Source organism: Seriola dumerili, unplaced genomic scaffold (genome assembly GCF_002260705.1).
Source record: "Seriola dumerili isolate Sdu_G_001 unplaced genomic scaffold, Sdu_1.0 BDQW01000002.1, whole genome shotgun sequence".
Taxonomy (NCBI): Eukaryota; Metazoa; Chordata; class Actinopteri; order Carangiformes; family Carangidae; genus Seriola; species Seriola dumerili.
Genome location: NW_019174257.1, coordinates 6,080,689 through 6,100,934, shown reverse-complemented (window position 1 = coordinate 6,100,934; position 20,246 = coordinate 6,080,689). Strand labels below are relative to the sequence as shown.

The 20,246-nt window shown below is 39.6% G+C and overlaps 2 protein-coding genes across 2 annotated transcripts; both read left to right on the top strand.

Moving 5' to 3' along the window:
* The first annotated feature begins 1,035 nt into the window (after positions 1 to 1,035).
* On the top strand, positions 1,036 to 6,267 carry kcnn1 (potassium calcium-activated channel subfamily N member 1). The gene is made up of 9 exons (XM_022763205.1): positions 1,036 to 2,175; positions 2,349 to 2,786; positions 3,121 to 3,216; positions 3,491 to 3,909; positions 4,099 to 4,240; positions 4,580 to 4,690; positions 4,806 to 4,933; positions 5,163 to 5,232; positions 5,983 to 6,267. The coding sequence occupies exons 1-9, from the start codon at positions 1,036 to 1,038 to the stop codon at positions 6,265 to 6,267; spliced, it is 2,829 nt and encodes a 942-aa protein (XP_022618926.1).
* Positions 6,268 to 9,035: 2,768 nt separating this feature from the next.
* Positions 9,036 to 19,289, top strand: uhrf1 (ubiquitin like with PHD and ring finger domains 1). Its single transcript, XM_022739121.1, has 17 exons — positions 9,036 to 9,124; positions 11,022 to 11,184; positions 11,563 to 11,829; positions 13,344 to 13,498; positions 13,808 to 14,023; positions 14,484 to 14,599; positions 14,809 to 14,995; positions 15,434 to 15,557; positions 15,813 to 15,920; positions 16,099 to 16,203; positions 16,441 to 16,547; positions 16,648 to 16,810; positions 17,074 to 17,211; positions 17,454 to 17,562; positions 17,804 to 17,952; positions 18,238 to 18,336; positions 18,888 to 19,289. The coding sequence occupies exons 2-17, from the start codon at positions 11,032 to 11,034 to the stop codon at positions 19,032 to 19,034; spliced, it is 2,343 nt and encodes a 780-aa protein (XP_022594842.1). The 5' UTR covers positions 9,036 to 9,124; positions 11,022 to 11,031; the 3' UTR covers positions 19,035 to 19,289.
* The last annotated feature ends 957 nt before the right edge of the window (positions 19,290 to 20,246 follow it).

The following is a 20,246-nucleotide window of genomic DNA, read 5'->3' as shown; positions in this document are numbered from 1 at the left end:
TTATAAAGCATGTTAAGATAAACTATTACAGTGATGGCTCACGTTAGTGTGTGCAAGATGACGATTAGCCCACCTTTTGGGCTGAGCTTCAGGAGTTTAACACATAGACTAGTACGTATATATCATGTGTTGACAGTCCTCATGTATATTACATCAGCATGACATCTGTCATGAAAATAAAAAGATAAATCAGTCCTTTTCTAAACAACAATGTTACAATTTTGTGAGTCTCAGTGGTTGAATGGACTGTCGAAGGACTTATCTTACATTCCTGTTTCTGTTAATGATCATATTATCACCTGGGTGTACCATTGGATATACACAACACTACTACTTTAAAAGCTGTTACATCTGTTACAAAATTGTTTTCCTTTATTTCACGCTACATACAATTATATCCACTTCCTAAACCTTTGTTGTTAGTAATTTAAGACTTTAGGACAATGCCGCTCAATAATTCCAAATGATTAATTACTTTCCTCTAAAATAGTTTGATAATGTGTGACACTGATCTGTGTAATTTTCTGAGCCTTTCTGATTTCCATGTACAGTAGAGTAACATTAGAGGGGGGTCACATCTGCTTTTGACAGAATGATTCACATTCAAAACCAGCTGAACACACAATTTGAGACTCAGCAAATCATTGTTTTTGTAACAGTGATGATTTTGCCTTGAATAAATACTCAGTGTGAAAACACGAGTTTGAATAATTTGTTGAATAACCTACTGTTTTTGACTGTGAAGCAAGGCCATTATGGAGTCAAAAAGAGATGAAAATTAGAGATAAAAATGCCACACCAGATTTTTTCAACACCTTTATTTCTAAAGCAAAATAACATTTGTTTTATGAGTTAATACATTTGGGCACAAAAGGAGAACAAATGAATTTGAACTGTGTTTAACAATTGAACTGTGACATCCTGATTCAAATACATTTCAGGATCTTTGTTACATGTCTCTTCTGTCTCATCGCAACTCTGTCTTTCCAGTGACAGGATCTGTTTGTGATCTCATTTCAGCTCTGCAGTGATGCCATGAGGTTGATTCTGGTTAAACCCACCAACGCCACGCGACGTCTTGACTCAACAGGTGAAGTCTTCCACGACGGTGACCATGAGCATTGCACCGCAGGAGGTCCGTCCCCTCCAACAAAGACCCCTGAGGGGAAGCATGATCGATACTCTGGAACCTCAGTTGAAGCATCTCCATCCCAACAGGAGACGAGTCTGTGCTGTGTTTCATCTTCACCCCACAAAAGATCTAATGGAATCAGTCCTCCGAGAGTTTCAGTCCAGATGTCGCCGCTGAAAACCCAAAACCTAACCTTATCACAGCTGAGCGATCAGGACTGGCTGCTGCTTTGTGGCCAGGTTAGCAGCGTAGGAGATGATTCACCCTCAGCAGAAAGAGCAGGGACCAGTGTGGGACATCCAAACCATAATGACAGATGTGGTTGTACCTGTCCTGATGCACACCAGCATTCAGAAGCTTCTACTTTTCAACCAAAATCAACACACAGTACAGTCCAAGACTGCCTCTCCAGAGTTACAAACAAGAGGAGCCTTTTGTCTTCACCATACACCCAGTCTTTCTCTCAAAGCACCCAAGGTTCAACCTCCTGCCAGGTTTTGCCACAGCAAGCAAACCAAAGGGATCCCTTGAAACCTGCAACAAACCATCTACAAGATAATTTCATGCCTCAGTGCAGTGACCAGGAAGGTTGCAAGGAGCTTTTGCAGCAGCACCCTTGCAGTCATTTTAAACTCAAAGACAGCAGCCAACCAACTCGTCCAAATTTGTTCAACATCCCTCTAAACTCTGTGGAGTGTGCTGAGACAAATCAGAAAGTTCACCAATGGCCTCAGCCTGCTGTCAGTGCAGACCTCAACTGGAGAGAGCTTTTCGGTAAAGAACCACTGTTAGTTCAGCAACGTCAAAAGCAAGACTCTCACAGCTCGATATCTGGTGAACAAACCTGCAAGTCTTCTGGGGATGCCTCGATTGCCCTCAAGTGCCGTCATCTCCTGTACAACCCTCTGACCAGTACTCCGCGGGTGAAGAGGTCATCGACACCAGCCAGTAATAAAAGTGTCCAATCCTTCTCCATCAGCCAGTATAGTTCACTTGAGAACCAGGATTTAGTTGAGGAGAGAACTAGACAGCGACAAAGTCAGGTACAGGATTTTTTTTCTTTATCTACTGTAGCCTCCTGACTTTGTGCAGATCATTTCATGAAATGCAGTCCGTGTCATCTAACAGTCCTTTTTCTCTTGATAAACTGTTTATTGGTTTCTCCCATATATGTTGTCGGATAAATGACATGCTGTGCTGACTGTCTTACTTGCAGACAGACTCTCAGCAGCTCAGTGGATCAAAACTCTCCTTCCCTAAACATACCCCCCCGCCATCTGACAACTTAGAAACTAGTGACACAGTTAACGGAGATGCAGTGCGGCCGCTGAGCAGCCGTGGCACTGTAACATCCAGTCTTGCAGATCTTCACTCAGGCCAACAGCCTCTTCAGCTTCTTCACAGTGCCATCCTCGAGGACGCCTTCTCCAAAGTCATCAGAGAGGACTCCAGTAAGGCCAACAGTGACAACCTGACCAGGGAGGAAGGCGGGGTACCACAGAAGAAAACTAAGGACATTAGCTACCGGCTGGGTCAAAGAAGAGCTCTCTTTGGGAAGCGCAAACAATTGAGTGACTACGCTTTGGTGTGCGGGATGTTCGGCATTATTGTCATGGTGATCGAGACAGAGCTTTCGAGGGGATATTACAACAAGGTAGTCTTCCTAAATCTGATTTTATATAGTATCATTACTTTTTTAAGTTAAACACACATTCAAAAAAAGCTCTCATGAGTGCAGAAACTGACAACATGGGACAGTGCAGCCAAGAAAAGTGAATGTTCAATAGTTACTGACAGACTGACACACGAGTCAGTGGGGCATCCTTTATGAGAAACTGATGAACTGAAGTGATGCTAACATGGCTTTTAAAGGGCCTTTAAATGACTATTATTTAGAAATGTTTTTGGGCAGAAATTCCCTGCTTCACTTGTGTCTTCACAATGGGGTGCTCTCACCGTGTTCTTGATTTTGTTTCCATTATTTACAGGAATCCATATATTCATATGTACTGAAAGGCCTGATCAGCCTTTCTACCGCTATACTTCTCGGACTCATAGTGATGTACCATGCAAGGGAAATCCAGGTATGTAGATGACTGAAAAAAAACTCATTCTGGTAAATAACCTATGGCCTTTTGTGATCGATAAACCTTATTATTTGAACACAGAAGTTCATTCTTGATCTTGGGAGCAAATGTGATGTGAACACTCTAAACTCAACTTTGACACTGACACTGAAATGAAAACTACAGTCCAAACAAATTAGCTGATTATTCATAGTTCTCTATTTTTATGGTGTTCAGAGTTATTAGATCATTAATTGCCTTAAATCTTTCATTCTCTTCTCTTCTTTTACAGCTTTTCATGGTTGATAATGGAGCAGATGATTGGAGGATAGCTATGACCCTTGAGCGGATTCTCTTTGTTGTGTTTGAGCTACTGGTCTGTGCCATCCATCCAATCCCGGGCCAGTACGTGTTCACCTGGACGGCTCGACTGGCCTTCAGCTACACAGCATCAGTAGAGGACGCTGATGTTGACATCATCCTCTCTGTGCCCATGTTCCTGCGCCTCTACCTCATTGGTCGGGTCATGCTGCTTCACAGCAAGCTGTTCACAGACGCTTCCTCCCGCAGCATTGGGGCGCTCAACAAGATCAACTTTGACACTCGTTTTGTGATGAAGACTCTGATGACTATTTGCCCCGGCACAGTCCTGCTGGTCTTCAGTGTGTCCTGTTGGATCATTGCAGCATGGACCGTGCGTGTATGTGAGAGGTATCTGCAAAAACAACTTCTCACTCTTCCTTTTTCTTCCTTTAGTAACCAGTGGTATTCCACCTTATTCAAATGGTGGATATTAATTTAAGAAACCAAAATCAGGGATAATTTACTTGTAAAACTCGGTACATTTTCTCTCAGTTTTTACATCAACTGCTGTTGCAGCCAAGTGTCATGTCTTCACAGGTATCACGATGCACAGGAAGTGACTAGTACCTTCCTTGGAGCAATGTGGCTAATCTCCATCACCTTCCTGTCAATCGGCTACGGAGACATGGTCCCTCACACCTACTGTGGAAAAGGAGTTTGCCTGTTAACAGGGATTATGGTGAGACTTACAATGATACAGTACGACCAGACAAGTAGTGGAGGCTAAACCTATTAAAGAAAAAAACAGAATACCAACCGGCTCTCCAAATTACACACTACAGCACAGCAAAATTTTTTGGCCTCAAATTCATAGTAAATGTTACAATTTGTAAATTTATTTTATAATTTATATAAAACTAATGAAAATTATATACAGGAAAAATCAAAGCGTAGTCAATAAAATTTTGAGTTTCAAACAGCAACTTGAAAATGTTACTTTTACTGCAGTAAAATTGCCCTCGTAATGCCCTTTACTACTGTATGCCACAGTGTCACTAAACACTGCTCTTCTCCTCAGGGAGCGGGCTGTACAGCTTTAGTTGTTGCTGTTGTTGCAAGGAAGTCAGAACTCACCAGAGCTGAGAAGCACGTCCATAATTTCATGATGGATACCCAACTCTACAAAAAGGTCACTTCACAATCAGAGACGTTAACTTATTGCACATTGTTTCTTAATATTAAGAGTAAAACTCAATCTGAACAGAAATACAATTTTTGATATCTGTATGATATTCCGCCGACAGATAAAAAACACGGCTGCTAACGTGTTGAGGGAGACGTGGCTCATCTACAAAAACACCAAGCTGGTCAAGAAAATTGACCATGCCAGAGTACGTCACCATCAGCGTAAATTCCTGCAAGCCATCCACCAGTAGGTATAAACACGTTGTCATCAGGGAGTGCACCACCACAGTTTGAAGAAAAAATTGACTGACATTTCAAGTGTAGCACCTTACTCTTGCTCAGCATTAAATGTTGTTACTGTAAAATGTGTGACAGGGTTTTTATTCATGTACTTCTGGAGGTTAAGAGTTTCATTTTTATCAAGACAAACTGTACTCTGCATTTATTTCACTTGTGTTTCTGATTTTCAACCGTAGACTGCGAAGAGTCAAAATGGAGCAAAGGAAACTAACTGACCAGGCCAATACAGTTGCTGACCTTGCCAAGGTCCGTATGTGTACTATCTTTCACATTTAAAAAAAAAAAAAATGCGAAGAGTCAAAATGGAGCAAAGGAAACTAACTGACCAGGCCAATACAGTTGCTGACCTTGCCAAGGTCCGTATGTGTACTATCTTTCACATTTAAAAAAAAAAAAAAATCAAAATTTTAAGTTTAAGTTTGATTCAAGTGCAAAAAGATTTTTCACCTAGTTAGCTAATTATACATAGTCATTTATTAACATTAGAAGCCACAAGATGTTGTATGTCATTGCATGCCATTTTTAAATCAAATTACCATTACTCCACTTTGCCATACTTCCTTTTAAGCGATTACTTCACCCATACTTCACAATACACACAGGTCTTCCTCCAGAATCAAGCTCACTGGGTTCACCGTGAGGCCACTGTGGGCTGAAAGGTGGGCCCCATTGAGTTGCCCCAAACAAGACCCCTGTCCGCTGTGAAATGGAGGGCACATTTGTCACATGATGTATCATTTCATTTTGGTATGGACCCACTGAGGGCCCACAGCTCTACTACAAATGCAATGAGACTGTCTGTAATTTGATGAGAAATTAATCATGATTTAATACAATACTGAAAAGGAATTCTAAAATGTTTCTGCCTGAGATGAATTTTGTAATTTTAAAATCAAATCTAAAACCATTTTGAATGACTTATTATGACCTCTCCTCAAAGTGACCACAACATGCTGTAAAGTCAGATGTGTGATCTGTCCTCCCTCCTGCTTTCAGACTCAGAACATGATGTATGATCTAGTGTCAGAGCTGCAGCATCGGAGCGAAGAGCTGGACAGGAGGATTGTTGCTCTGGAAGAGAAACTGGACTCCCTCCTTCTCAGTGTGCAGTCACTGCCCGTTGTGCTTTCTCATGCAATAACAAAGCTACAGAAGGATTTCCTGGACGACTTGGCTTGTCGTGTCCACTTCCTGTCATCCTCCCTGAGCTCTGAGTGCTGTCCGGTCCCTGCCAGGCAGCTCTGTCCAGGATCCACCATGCCAGAGACACCTTACAGCTGATGGGCCTCGCTCAGTGGTTTCCCTCTTAGTCTGCAACCTTTTTTTTCATGCTGGGGAGGATTTTCTTGACATGCACTTCTTTTTTGTAACACTCTGTTACGCAATCATATAGTTACAAACATTCACCCCTGGGAATTACAGCTACAAAGTCATGTCTAGCAGCCCCAATGAGAGGGGAAGTGTTTCAGTCAGGGGACTGTAGGGGAAGGGAAAACCATCATCCCTTCATTTCCTCTGCTCAAAGTTGTTAGTTCAGGGACTGGGGTTTCACCTGTAAATCGACCAACATTAGTCCATACAGCCTCTCTTGATTGCACCCCAGTGAACACTATACTGTAAGGGAGGATGTTCATGGAGAACTTATGTATAACTGTCAACGGTTACATAACATCTATTATTAAAACATCTTATCATATTCAGTGTAGTTAAAGAAATTTGAAATGATATTCCTCTTTTTTGGGGTACCATAAATGGATACATTGACCACTATCAGACCTCATGTGGAGGACATTCCCTCCAGGTTTTTCAAGCAAGCAGGTTTTTATATTAGCCTTGCCTTTTCTCGCTTACCAATCAATATTTAATTCAGAAAAGCTAACTATGTGGGTCTTTTGCCCTCATTATGTGTGTAGTGAACTAAAAAGGTTTTTTTTTCTTTTACTGCAAGCAATTATGAAACTCTTAAAATAGCATTAGACAACAAATTCAATGGTAGTGATAACAGAGTAACAAAGGTTTGACCAAAGGTATTGTGGAAATAATTTAATACAGTAACAAGCAAACACAGTGAAAGTTAAACATCAACATTAAGTTGTCATTGGAAGTACAACACAATAGTTAAACTTGTAAACATTAAGTCCACCAGGGTAAAAGTAAAAAGTGTAAAATACATAACAATTATCCTGACAATTATTCAATAGTTAGCTTTACTTAGAATGGTGCGTTAGGAACACATTAGCTAGATCACAAATCAACAATAGTAAAACAGGTGTAATAAAATTAGCGCTGAAAGACAGCTCTCCAACAAGGGCATTTGGACAGTAACTAGATTAATTAGTTGTGAACATTTTTTAAACACAGCTCTAACAAAATGGTGGATATTAATGATGTTAATTAAGTTGCTATGGAACTCCTTCAGTAGTGGTTGCTATAGCAACAGAATGTTCAACTGAAACCAACTGCTGGTGGCAGAACAGTGGGACTGGAAAAAGGTTTCTGAATTATTAAGAAGAGCAGATTTGATTACTGAAAGTCCATGGTTGTCTTGGGGTAACAGAAGTCTTGTTAGATGGCTTGTCATCATCGGGCTCCTCTAGAGACTGAAGTGGCTGTGAAAATGATAAGAAAGGCTGCTTCCACTTGTGGTTAATGTTGTATAGGGAAACTCCCAGGAATGAACGAGTGATACTGTACATATGAAAAGCAGAGCAATAAACATTTAATATGAAGACAACACCTCTAAAGAATAAATAATTCACTTAACATTGTAATGCTCAGTCAACTTGAAAGCATCTGCTGCATTTTGTCAAGAATGCTACCGACTGACTTTTATCTAGAACTGAAAAGAAAACGAAAAAAAACGTTGTCTTCCTGCTCTATTGGGACAAAGTGTAGTTAGATAATTGGATAAAGCTGTTATGATTCTTCCAAATGAAAGCCTAAAGGGGAAGAAAAATTACATTCAGGGCACCTGTAGACTTTAGAACAGTTTACCTGAAGATATTACTTTCATTTAACACTGCAACTTCTCTCAAGGGCCACCAAAATATTATTATTACAATAATAATTCCTTTCTTCACTTTAATCACATTCTTCATTTTTGCTTGTTTGATTTGTTTGAGATTTAATTTTCATGTGGTATTTTGCTGCTTCTACTAAATTTTTGTGTATGCCAAGTGGTATCAGTACTTTTTGAGTTGTAAATTTGAAAACCTTCTTAAGACATGTGCAATAGAAATAAAGTTTATATATTTGATAACTTGGTAACTTGACAGTTCTGTTATAGAGATTGGTTTTAGGAAGTGATTTATGTTTGTCAGGTGAAAAAGGTGCATCCACCAGGTTGGGGAAATCAGAATGACAATCCTGGATAGAACAACAGTGACTATCAGTGGTCAACAAGGAGACCAGTTATATATAGTTTAGGCAAGTGACAGAAGCAATGTTTTGTATAGTGATATAGCAATTTTACAAACACATGAACAGTCTCTGCCATGTACCCAAATACAGATCCTCCTCTCTCACATACACTTATTTTCAATGTTCTAGTAAGAATTGAGTGGGCCTCATTGGCTTTCAGCTCCCGCCAAACTGAGGGGCAGCTAATTGTATATCATTAATTAAACAGTGCTACTTAAATCGGTCGGGGGTGGGGGTGGACTCCACATCAAAGTTTCACATATTAAGACGATTAGTTTGAGTTAGGATAGTTATTGTGAAACCAAATAACAGAGCCAGACATGATAAACAGCTCTATCAGTGAGGTTGTTTACCAGAACCACCATCTGTCTCTTGGATGCAGGTTTACATGGCGATGTATAATCTCGCGATAAATGTCTGGAGGCGAGCTGCACCCACGAGAATGTCGTTTCGCGCGCTGAGGCTAAGCTCCAGTCGCATTTCAGATTGACAGCTCTACCATCCAATGAACTGGATCTACTTAGAGAAAAGCAGCCAATCGGGAATATGCATTTTTACAGCAGGCGGGATATCAAAGTCTTGAAGAATAACTCATTCATCAGTCTCTTACAAGGCATAGAGTTGGTCGTGTAAACCATTGCAACGAAGTTATTTAGGGAAAACGTGCGCGTTATTCCTTAAACGTCAATTTCTTATTTTCACTTGGACGAGCAAACAGGTAAAGCAGTTTTTCTTCATATTTTAATAACTTTTAAAATCGCACTCATTGATATCTTTACCCAGTGGCTAGCTTACTAAGGTTAGCTAACTTGACAAAGTCCTACCTCGTTTCTGTTTGGTTTACTACATCAAGTTCCCTAGCCAGCCAAATGTAAAATGCAAAAGGAAAAAAAAGTATAGACCGGGACAGTTTTCGTGCTGATGAATGTACTCTGATTTCTTATCGTTAACGTATCATTTGAAAGCTGTGTAACAATAAGTTGTAACGTGGTTTGCATAGATATGGGTGGGCGATGAACTTGACTACAACGAGCTGTTGTACTGTGTTGTTTATCTGTGGTAAACCTTCATTATGTACAACACTTTGTGAAATTTCAACTACCTTTGTCACTTCAGTGTTTACTATTACGCAAAACAAATACGCTAACCTTAAACCAATTGCCTATTTCCTTGTTTTTCCGTATTGGCTTGTGATGAATTAGCTTATGTTTTCGTCTGTATTTTGAAAAAAAATGAATGGTGTCGGTGAAGTAACGCGTCTTAGGTGAGAGGAAGTCGTTTGTTTTCGATGTTATTACTTCTGTTTTGTTCACTGGTGTTGGTTTATTTCGAGCCAGCAGAGCGAACAGGACCTCAGCTGAGAGCGCAAAAGTAAAAGCCAAGCAGCCGCCGAGCTCGTCGCTTATTATAGGCACAATGCACGGTCTATGCGGGTAAATGACCGTATCCTATTATAATAATCGATTATAAACCATATGTACGGCAATAATTCGGTGTGTTTTATTGTCAGAGCGAAGGCACATTGTTTGCTAGCGCTCCCTCGCGTCCGGATGTGCTTGCTTTTAAAAGAACTGGGAGTGGCCTGCAGCTCAGTTTCCCGCACTGTATTTAAATCAGCTTGTTCCCTCCCTTTCTGATACTCTGCTGAAGTGACAGCCCAGTGCTGACAGCAGCATAATACACTGACCAAAGAGTGAATACTCATATTTCTGCTACTGAGAAACTACATTTAACTCTTTGTTTGGCTGAAGATAATGTACTTAAATCCCGAAAAAGAGAAGGGAAATATGAATTTTATATGTGGACAGCGTCGTGTGAACAAGTAGTCATAGTAGAAGAACATGTTCAATTTAGGGTGGTAATCCCCTAATTATTTGTTTTAAAACTATATGTGGCAAAAGTCACATTACAGTGCACAAACAGCGATTGTATACAAATACGTGTAGATCATTTTGGTTCAAATCTTAAGACCAACAATAATAACTAAATCTATTACAAATCATATAATACATGCAGTAAGTGGAAGAACTAAACAATCTTTTAATTATAGTCTTGTGTTGCTTCTGACAGTAAATGATGAAAATGGATGAAAGTTAATACAGACCACACCTTCAAGTCTTATTAGACATAGCCACAATAAATGATAATGTACTATTCAGTGGGCTTGATAGATTCATAAATTGCATGTTCCAAATTTAAAAAAAAAAAAAAAAAAAAAGTTATTTGCCAAAAAATCTTTTGCAGTGACACAGTTGCACTTAAATGTAAACAAATACAAATGACTAGCGGACACATTTTGGTTCTTGTGTTAAGCCTTGAACTACAATGGAAATAAAGCTTTTTGAGTTAATGCCATCCACTGTGACGTACATTTTAGTTTCCCCAACTTGACAAAATCAGAGAAAAACCCGCACACTTTTATTCTGAATTATTCTCCATGGTTGTGGGATTATTTAATTTTGTTGATATGCTTTGTGTACTACTTTGGAGCATTGTATTATAACCATGTCTTCTGGAGTTCAGCAATTCAGCACTTACTTACTTACAGAATCTAGTAAAAATAATTGCAACGATTGGTGTGGCTATAATGGATCATGGCTTGGCTGTTGACACAGGGCAGCTGCAATGTGGATTCAAGTGCGCACAATGGATGGGAAGGAGACCCACCGGGTAGATAACCTCTCCAAACTTACCAAGGTGGATGAGCTGCGTCTCAAAATCTTGGAGATCTTCAAGGTGGAACCGGAGAGGCAGCGGCTGTTCTACCGTGGCAAGCAGGTGAGATGATATGGTTAAAATTTTGTTTGTCTTTGATGCTTTTCAAAGTATTAGCATTTAAGAAGGCAACATTTTTAACATGGTTAATAGAAGTAATTTTGTTTTTTTTAGATTTGTCTCAGCTAATGTAAAAATATCAAGGTTATAGTTGTAGCTCAGTTATGAGTGCTGCTTTAACATTTAGTTGTTAAAAAAAAAATATATATATATATATATATATAGATGCAAAACCTGCATTAAATTAAAAGCTTGTATTAAATGGGAATTTAAATTTCCTATCATGGAAAATATCTGTCATTGTACAGGCACCAGTAGGAAATATTAATTAAATATTAATATTATTAAATATTTAACGATGTAACACGTGTTTTTTTGCAGATGGAGGATGGCCATACCATATTTGACTACAACGTGGGACTAAATGACATAGTGCAGCTGCTTGTAAGGCAGAAGATGCCCCCTGTTGATGTTGTCAAGAGCAAGGACAAAGAAGCCGAGCTCTCTGACTCTGATTCTGGCTGTGGCTCAACCCAGAGCGAGTCTGACAAGAGCTCTACTCACGGTGAAGTAGAGGGTCAAACTGCTAGCACCTCTGCCCAGACCAACAGCTCAGAGCTCATTGATCCGGGGTTTGGATTTTACAAGGTGCGTTTTAAATCTGATATTTGGGATTAAATTGGGTATTGTATATAGTGATTACAAGTTACCTTTGCTTTGTGGGGAAAGGGGGAAATGACCTGCGTTCAGCCTAGGACGGGAAGAGGTCATGAAGCGTGGTCAAATGACGTGTTGACCTAGATGATCAACCAACAGTTTGGGTTCTACCTGCTGCAATTCTTAGCCATGTTTCTGCTGTGATCCAGCATGTTACTGTCAGGGCTCAACAACATGTAAGACATTTCTTATACATGTGGACACTTAAAAAAAGTTGGTTATATTGCTGCCTCAAACAAGAGATGTCATCCTATGAATCCTCCAGTTAATTGTTTAGTTCAGGTTGAGTGTCACTGCACATTGATTCATGCTCACAGCCGTGTAGGCTGCTCTGTATTAAACGGGAGGCTATAAATAAATGGGTATACAGCGGGACACAATCGTCGCCCTTCACTATAAGCAGGAAACGTCCGTCATCATGAATACTTGAGCTGCCATTTTTTTTCAGAACTGCTTGTCATCTGCTCGACACCTTTCCAATGTAGGTTTTTCTGTCTGACCATCTGTTACTTTCTGAAACCAACAATTTGACCTTCACGCCAACTTCAGCTCATGATTGGCCAGCTGTGTAGAGGTGAAAAAAAAGAGCCAGGGTTGTACTTCTCTCCCTAACCTGTTTGTTTTGTTTGTTATGCAACTGTTTCTGACAGTTTTTTGTGTGTACAGTCGAGTGCAACACTGAGCGCCTTCAGGAGAGATTGTGTGAAAATGTGTAACACTGCTCGCATTTAAACTTTCACATCTCCCCCTATCTATGTGTGACAGCCGGCTTTGAGTGCGGCTGCTTGGAACAACTATGAACACATTTGATTTATGACATTGTCGCACTAGTTATTTTCAAGCATAACCCGACCCTGTGGTGCATCGCCTAACCAGCTATATTACTGTGTCTTGTTATGCTGCAGAATTCGCAGTTACTCAGTGTATGTAACTTACATTACTGTAAGATCTCTTTTTTTTTTTTTTTTTTTTTTTTTTTTTTTTTTTAAATGCATAACTTTCACTTCATGTTGTTGAGATTATAGTGTAAAGAAAATGCAGAAGTTTTATGTGCTTGACCACAATAATGTTTTAAGTATCAAATCTCTGTGGAATCCAGTAGTTTGGCACCTCTGCAGACTTTGGATTTTCTATTCCCCACTAGCATGATTGAGATGGCTGTTCATACACTTTGCATGAATGTACCAATGTATTTGATTTGGATAAGGGGGGGGTGTAGTGGCTTGGATTTTTAAGCCTTTCTTCATCCAACATCTTGTAGACATTGTAAAAATATGTAATTTTACCCCATGTTCTGACATTCCATATATAAGGACGAAGGTCTGATGAGACCTCAGATATTCAATTTTTTTTCAAGCTAAAAAATTGAAGATTCTCAGAAGGAAATTAAACTTGTTTGGGTTTTAAAATGTGTCTGAACTTCTTCTCTTTTTGTGTGTTTGTAGATCAATGAGCTGGTGGATGCAAGGGACTTGAATATGGGAGCGTGGTTTGAGGCCCAGATTGTGAATGTTACGAAGACGACACAGACGCCTAAAGAGGAGGCTGCAGAGGCACAGCCAGCAGAGGAAGAGATACTGTACCATGTTAAATATGAAGAGTAAGAGCCCTTTTTCTGTCACTTCTCTTAATCATGCTAAACATTGAACTAAAATATAACTTCATGTGTATGTAGCACCAACGGTTGAAGCTTCGGATTTTCTGTGGTATCTCTTTGCCCTCTATGAAAGGTGCTGTTGTGTTGGTGACTTTGCAAGTGTGTTAATGTTTGTGGGAACATCCATCTGAGTGGTGTAGCTGTTCCCAACCATGCAAACATACTTGGGAGCTCTGTGGAGGAAGCACCTGTGGTGGTATGTGGCTTGTCTCTGAACTGCAAACTGATATGGTGTAACATTTACGGTCGCAGCTACCCAGAGAATGGCGTGATTCAGTTGCTGTCCAAGGATGTTCGTCCGCGGGCCCGTACGGTGTACCAGTGGCACCAGCTTGAGCCAGGAATGGTCGTTATGGTCAACTACAACCCAGACGAGCCCAAGGAGCGTGGCTACTGGTATGACGCAGAGATCCAGAAGAAGAGGGAAACGCGCTCTCTGCGAGAAATCTATGCCAAGATTATCCTTGGGTAAGGGCACTGTTGCATGTGTGGTGGAGTTGTAACACTAAGTAGGGTGAATTACCACAAGTCTAATATCTGTTCATCTAGCTGTGGTGGCAAGTGAATATTTTTGTCTGTATCTCAAAGTTCGTTTGGATATTTGGCTGCCACAGTAGCAGGTGGGGAGAAGTTTATTTCCTGCTGTGGTGTCAAAGTATATTGTAGAATATATTCTGCGCTGCTAACATTTTAAGAAGTTGGAGTATAAACTACTGTCGTATTATATCTGGATTTGGAACTCACAATATTATCTTCCTTTCCTTTACCTTTCTGCATAGTTATCTATAAGTTTCTAAGTCGCTGAGATTCATGTTTTTGCCGTTAGATTTTTTTCAAGTTATTCATACAGTATGTATTGTAAAATGGAGATTATACTACTATATTGCTTCTATGCAGGTTACATTGACTCTTGATTCTTTGTTTGCAGCGATGCTGGTGACTCTCTTAATGACTGCCGGATCGTGTTCCTGACTGAAATCTACAAAATTGAGGAAGCCGGCTCTTTGAGTGAAACCCCACCTGGATCAGAGAGTCCACTAAAAAGTAGGTTTAAGTTTGTTATTTTGTTGTTGTTTAAATTGTAAAGTACAATTTTAAACTGAATAGTTTTGACTTGTGAATAATCAGGATTTTGATTTTGACTATTGTCAGTGTACTTAATGTTATTTAGATATAAAATCTGCCTTACCCTACCCAGTTGAAAAGTGTTTCATAATATTGGAATACAGTATTACGAAATTCTCTTTTTCCAGGATCAAATGGACCTGAATGCAAGCACTGTAAGGATGATCCCAAAAAAAACTGTCGCTGGTGTAACTGCCACATCTGCGGCATCAAGCAGGATCCTGACAAACAGCTGTTATGTGATGAATGTGACATGGCCTATCACACCTACTGCCTGAACCCACCACTCACCTCCATCCCTGAAGATGAGGACTGGTGAGTAAGAACAACTGTGTTCACATATCCTAACCTTTACTTGAATATAAAGTTAGGAAATTACTGGTCATATGTTGACGAATGGGCAATCTCGTAATTGATGTGAATCTTGTAGTACTTGTGACCTCTTTCAAATGCATTCAATATTGGCCTGATTATTTTCTTTTTTTCCTAAAGCCAAGAACAGATTTCAGCTATTTATATACTATATAATATCCACTATTCTGAGACCTTAAAAGCTTGAAAGCCTCAATCACAGCTATTTGCAGGCATTAAATGTCAGGGCTGTTTGGCTGAATCAAAGCATTAAACTTAACTGTTAACAGGCCAACCACTGGGTTTCACACCATTTATGACATGTGTCATGTTTTTGATCATTATTTGTGTTAATATGTTATACTTGACTTGACCTATACTCTACATATCATGCTGTTACAGGTATTGCCCAGGTTGCCGTAATGATGCCAGTGAGGTTGTGTTGGCTGGAGAGAAGCTGAAAAAGAGCAAGAAGAAAGCAAAGATGGCTTCCGCTAGCTCCTCCAGCCAGAGGGACTGGGGCAAGGTGAGAGCTGTGACGGCGTTGCCAGACAGCAAATCTTATTTGGATGTACAAAAAATTATCACATTTACATATTTGAATTGGTTATTTGGCTGATGGAACTGATGGACACTGGTAAGAGCACCTACAGTATGCTCTAAGAAATGGGCTTACCGTTTACATTTTCAGAACCATTGGAAAAACTAGTTACCACATAATACATGGTGTTAAACGCTTAAGTCTTTACATACATAAAATGTACGACTCCTCCCTCTCCAGGGAATGGCCTGTGTTGGTCGAACCAAGCAGTGCACTATTGTCCCATCCAATCACTACGGCCCAATTCCTGGTGTCCCTGTCGGCTCCTTGTGGAAGTTCAGAGTACAGGTCAGTCCAAGCAACTTGAGAATTACACTAATGCTGTTGAAGAAACATTTGCAATGAAGTGCCTAAAAGTTCTTGAGTTCTTGTCTTCAAGTTAAGGTTAATTTTAATGTTGACAAACTGAATAACACTAAATTTGTTCCAGTGGCCGGCAATGATGTTCAGCTTTTGGCTTTTCTAGGTCAGTGAGTCTGGAGTCCACAGACCACATGTAGCTGGCATTCATGGCAGGAGCAACGATGGTGCCTACTCTCTGGTCCTGGCTGGAGGTTATGAGGATGATGTGGTATGCTGTTAATTTTATTTAATCAGTATTAGTAGTAACATATAAACGGTAGTGAGGATAACTTTTAATGAGCTTTTAAGTTGCTGCTTAATGTCAGTTTTGATGGGAATCTCAAGTGTCAAGGGTAGGTCTCATTTTGATACAAAACCCAGAGATTTTTTTCTAACCGCTTACATCCTGTTGACAAACCGTCTTTGTAGGCTTATTTTGTCTGATGTTTGTGACATCTCATTGCAGGATGATGGCAATGAGTTCACTTACACTGGCTCTGGCGGACGAGATCTGTCAGGAAATAAGAGGACTGCTGAGCAGTCATGTGATCAGACACTTACCCACATGAACCGGTATGATGCTAAACGATGTAACGCATAACTGCCATAAATCAACAGGATTTCAGAGTTTTTTATTATTTGTATTTAAATTGTTTGCTGTGGTCCTTTGCAGGGCACTGGCTCTCAACTGCAACGTCCCCGTCAATGAGAAAAATGGAGCTGAGTCCAAGAACTGGAAGGAAGGCAAACCGGTTAGAGTTGTGCGCAGCTGCAAGGGTCGCAAGCACAGTAAATATTGCCCTGAGGAAGGAAACCGATATGATGGGATATACAAGGTATGAAGAACACTGTATGCATTTTTAGGGAGGGCAGATGTCAAACTGGCTCATTTTAAAACATGATTATGTCAATTATTGAACTATTAAACATGGCATGTGACAGTTAATTCATTACATTGATAAACTGATTCAGCCTCACCAGACCTGAATTCCTAGTAAGTCAACAATTACCTATAGTTTGAGTAACGCGTTTATTAATAATCTTGTAAATTCCAGGATTCATTTGTAGTTTTACTTTACATGTCTTTGACTTCCTTCAGGTGGCGAAGTACTGGCCTGACAAAGGCAAGTCTGGCTTCTTGGTTTGGCGTTATCTGCTGAAGCGTGATGATGATGAGCCGGCACCGTGGACAAGGGATGGCAAGGAGCGCATCAAGAAGCTCGCTCTCACCATGCAGGTACAGATGATGAGATCATGATATATTACACTGGTTTTTCTGAGTGTCATTCCCTGTTCAATCTGTGCAGAATACTTTTAACACAATTTTGACAATAGTTTTACCATTGATTTTAAAAAAAAAAAAAAAAAATGCAAAGTGTTACATCTAATAGGTGTTAAAATCCATGGTAATCTGTTGACTGTAAACTGCTCATTAGCTCTCTAATGTTCATGTAAATTGACTCAATCTCATTGTTTCAGTATCCTGCTGGCTATCAGAAAGAGAAGGAGAACAAAAATGAAGTGGAGGAGGCGGCGGCGGCAGCAACACCCAGCAAGGCAAAGAGGAAGAGAAAATCTCAGGGCAGCGGTAGGTTTTGTGTGTGTATGTGGGTATTAGTTTTTACTTGGTGTTCAGAAACAGAAGTCCATATAAGACTCCTGCAAATCACACTGGAGCCATGCACTAGGCTTTTTGTGGCATACAGAAAATGATATTGCTGGTGGAAGTGGTAGATTGATGTTTTTCCTCTCTAACCTAAACAAAATCTGCCACCCTTTCTCCTACAAACTCTTCCTAAATTGAAAATGTGTTTATCACTTTCTGTCAGAATCCTCCAAGACCCCACCAGCCAAGACTCCAAAGAAAGTCAAGGTAGAGGTATACAAGCTTTCCCAGGAGCAGAAGGCCCTCATCAAGAATGACAAGCCAAACAAGAAGCTGTGGGACGAAGCCATGGAGTCACTGTCACTTGGACCGGTGAGCATGACTGTGCTTGGTCAAGTCACTGCATGGTTTTGATATGCTTAAGCTTAAATTTGGGGAAAGCTAGGTAAATTAAGCTTGACCTTGCTTATAGTTGACATATTGATTAACAAAAAGTGGCTGATATGAATGGCAAATTTGGTTTGAGGAACAAAACTGTCAGGTGGTGCTTTGTCAGCGCTGGATCATACTCTCAATTAGTTAATAAGGAACTAAACAGGAGCTTCTTTGTGTAAAATTGTAGTGCCTTCTTAAATGTTTAATATTTTGTTTCTGCAGAAATTTTTGAACAAGGTTGAAGAAGTTTTCCTCTGCATTTGCTGCCAAGAAGTGGTCTATCAGCCCATCACGACAGAGTGCCAACACAATGTCTGCAAAGTAAGAAACTATTACTGTCGCACACTTTGGGGATCCCAAGTGACTGAGATTTACAATAACAAAGAATTCATGATACAATAGCAATACATTGCAGTTAAATAGACGAGATAGATTACAGCCTGTAGATGCATTTACATCTTGAAAATACAGGAAGTTGGGAAAATATTGGAAAGTCTTTCCTTGAAAATGGCCTAATTATATGGACTTAATCACACCTCAATTTAGGGATATTTTTGATGAATGATATACCTTTTTAGAGATGCCTTTTATTTTATTGTGTTGCAGTAGTGATAGGGTTACAGTTGCTATCTTAAATGTCATGTTAGCTGTAGTAGCTTTTGATCTGATGACGCATCCCCTCCTTAAACCACCCTCTGAAACTTATTGTGGAGAATGCAGGAAACCACCAACTAAAGGTCATGTCAGAATGAATTTTAAAATCCCAAACTGGTATATAATAATACATGAGTAATCTGTTAAAACAGTGAAATTTTAATGAAACAAATATAGCAGAGCCCCTAAGAACTGAAAGTTGTTTCTTGTTACTCCAGGAATGTCTTCAGCGGTCCTTCAGAGCAGAGGTTTACACCTGCCCGGCCTGCAGACATGATCTGGGCAAAAACTACTCCATGACTGTCAACAAATCTCTGCAAGACATTCTAAATCAGTTTTTCCCGGGGTACAGCAACGGGCGATGATCATTGGTTCTGCTTACTCAGCCCTCGAGGAAACGTGATGTAAACTGTAAGGGGAATTTTCAGTAGAGGCAATAAAGAATCAGTTTCTCTTAATATATTTTTTATGATTTATAAAACTACAATTTCTGTGGACTTTAATGCTGCCATTTTTCACCTTGGATCTGCCGTGATGTGTAGTTACTGATGAATCGAAAATTCCTTTATTACTGCCTGTGCCATTACCCCGTTAATACCTTAAATTGTGATTTTTTTTTTTTTTTTACTCCCAGTGTTTTCATTCTGTTCCATTAACTAATGCTAATATCGATGTAAAATTCTTGTTACTTTCAACTAAATCCCTCCATGTTTAGCACTCCTTAAGATAACGTTAAGTCGTAAGTTGATAAGCCGTTTACCCAACTTGTTTGGAGATTCTTTTGTACAAGACTTTTTTTAGAATCTGGATCTACTGTTCGTTTGGCTGTGGCTGGTCATCATTTTGATGCAATCTTCTCAATCTGATCGTGCATTCAGGGTGTGAATTGGTTGGCATTCACATCTCACCTGGAAGACAGCAGCTTGATTTGTCATTAAGAAATCAATTGACAAATTTAAAATGGGGGGAAAAAAACTATCAAGGCAATGTCATCACGACAGATTCTAACTGCAGCACCTTGTGTACACCTTGTCTTGGCATGATCAGATGATTGGCATTGTATTAAAATGAATGAACAAAGCCCTTTTTTTTTTTTTTTTTTTGAGAAGAGATTTTCTGAATCTAAAACTGTTTCATAAAATGTAGATGAGACTTGACATGCAAGCACAAACTGAACCAGTTTGTTTTCCTGCACTTCAGCTGTCTCTGAAGTGTCTTGTTAGCAAACCGTGTCATCAAACTTGGTTGTATTTTCTAGCTTCCCTATATATTTTCATACAATAATTTTATATTTGTATATGAAGTTTCTGAAAGTTGGTTTAACAATTGCCATGAATTTGATAAAATCTTTAAAGCTATTCTGTGGCATTGATTTGGATTTCCCCTTTTTGAAAAGGTTCATTTTTATAAAGTCCAAAGAAACTTAAATACTTAACCGAGAGTGTAATGTAGAACTCCCATCTATCTAGCTCTTTAGACGTTGTCCCAGACACTTAAACCTAATTGAGTCTAGAAACTTTATTTGTATTTTTTTGCTAAAATTAAAATGTGTACTTTTCATCTTTTATAATCCATTA

What these genes read in the sequence shown, in the direction of transcription:
- kcnn1 (XM_022763205.1), top strand. Translation starts at nt 1,036, where the DNA reads ATGAGGTTGATTCTGGTTAAACCCACCAACGCCACGCGACGTCTTGAC. An exon ending in ATACCCAACTCTACAAAAAG is followed by an intron (nt 4,691 to 4,805) that starts GTCACTTCACAA and finishes TTCCGCCGACAG; the next exon opens with ATAAAAAACACGGCTGCTAA. An exon ending in CAGTTGCTGACCTTGCCAAG is followed by an intron (nt 5,233 to 5,982) that starts GTCCGTATGTGT and finishes TCCTGCTTTCAG; the next exon opens with ACTCAGAACATGATGTATGA.
- uhrf1 (XM_022739121.1), top strand. Translation starts at nt 11,032, where the DNA reads ATGTGGATTCAAGTGCGCACAATGGATGGGAAGGAGACCCACCGGGTA. An exon ending in ATCAGAGAGTCCACTAAAAA is followed by an intron (nt 14,600 to 14,808) that starts GTAGGTTTAAGT and finishes CTCTTTTTCCAG; the next exon opens with GATCAAATGGACCTGAATGC. An exon ending in AGTCACTGTCACTTGGACCG is followed by an intron (nt 17,953 to 18,237) that starts GTGAGCATGACT and finishes TTGTTTCTGCAG; the next exon opens with AAATTTTTGAACAAGGTTGA.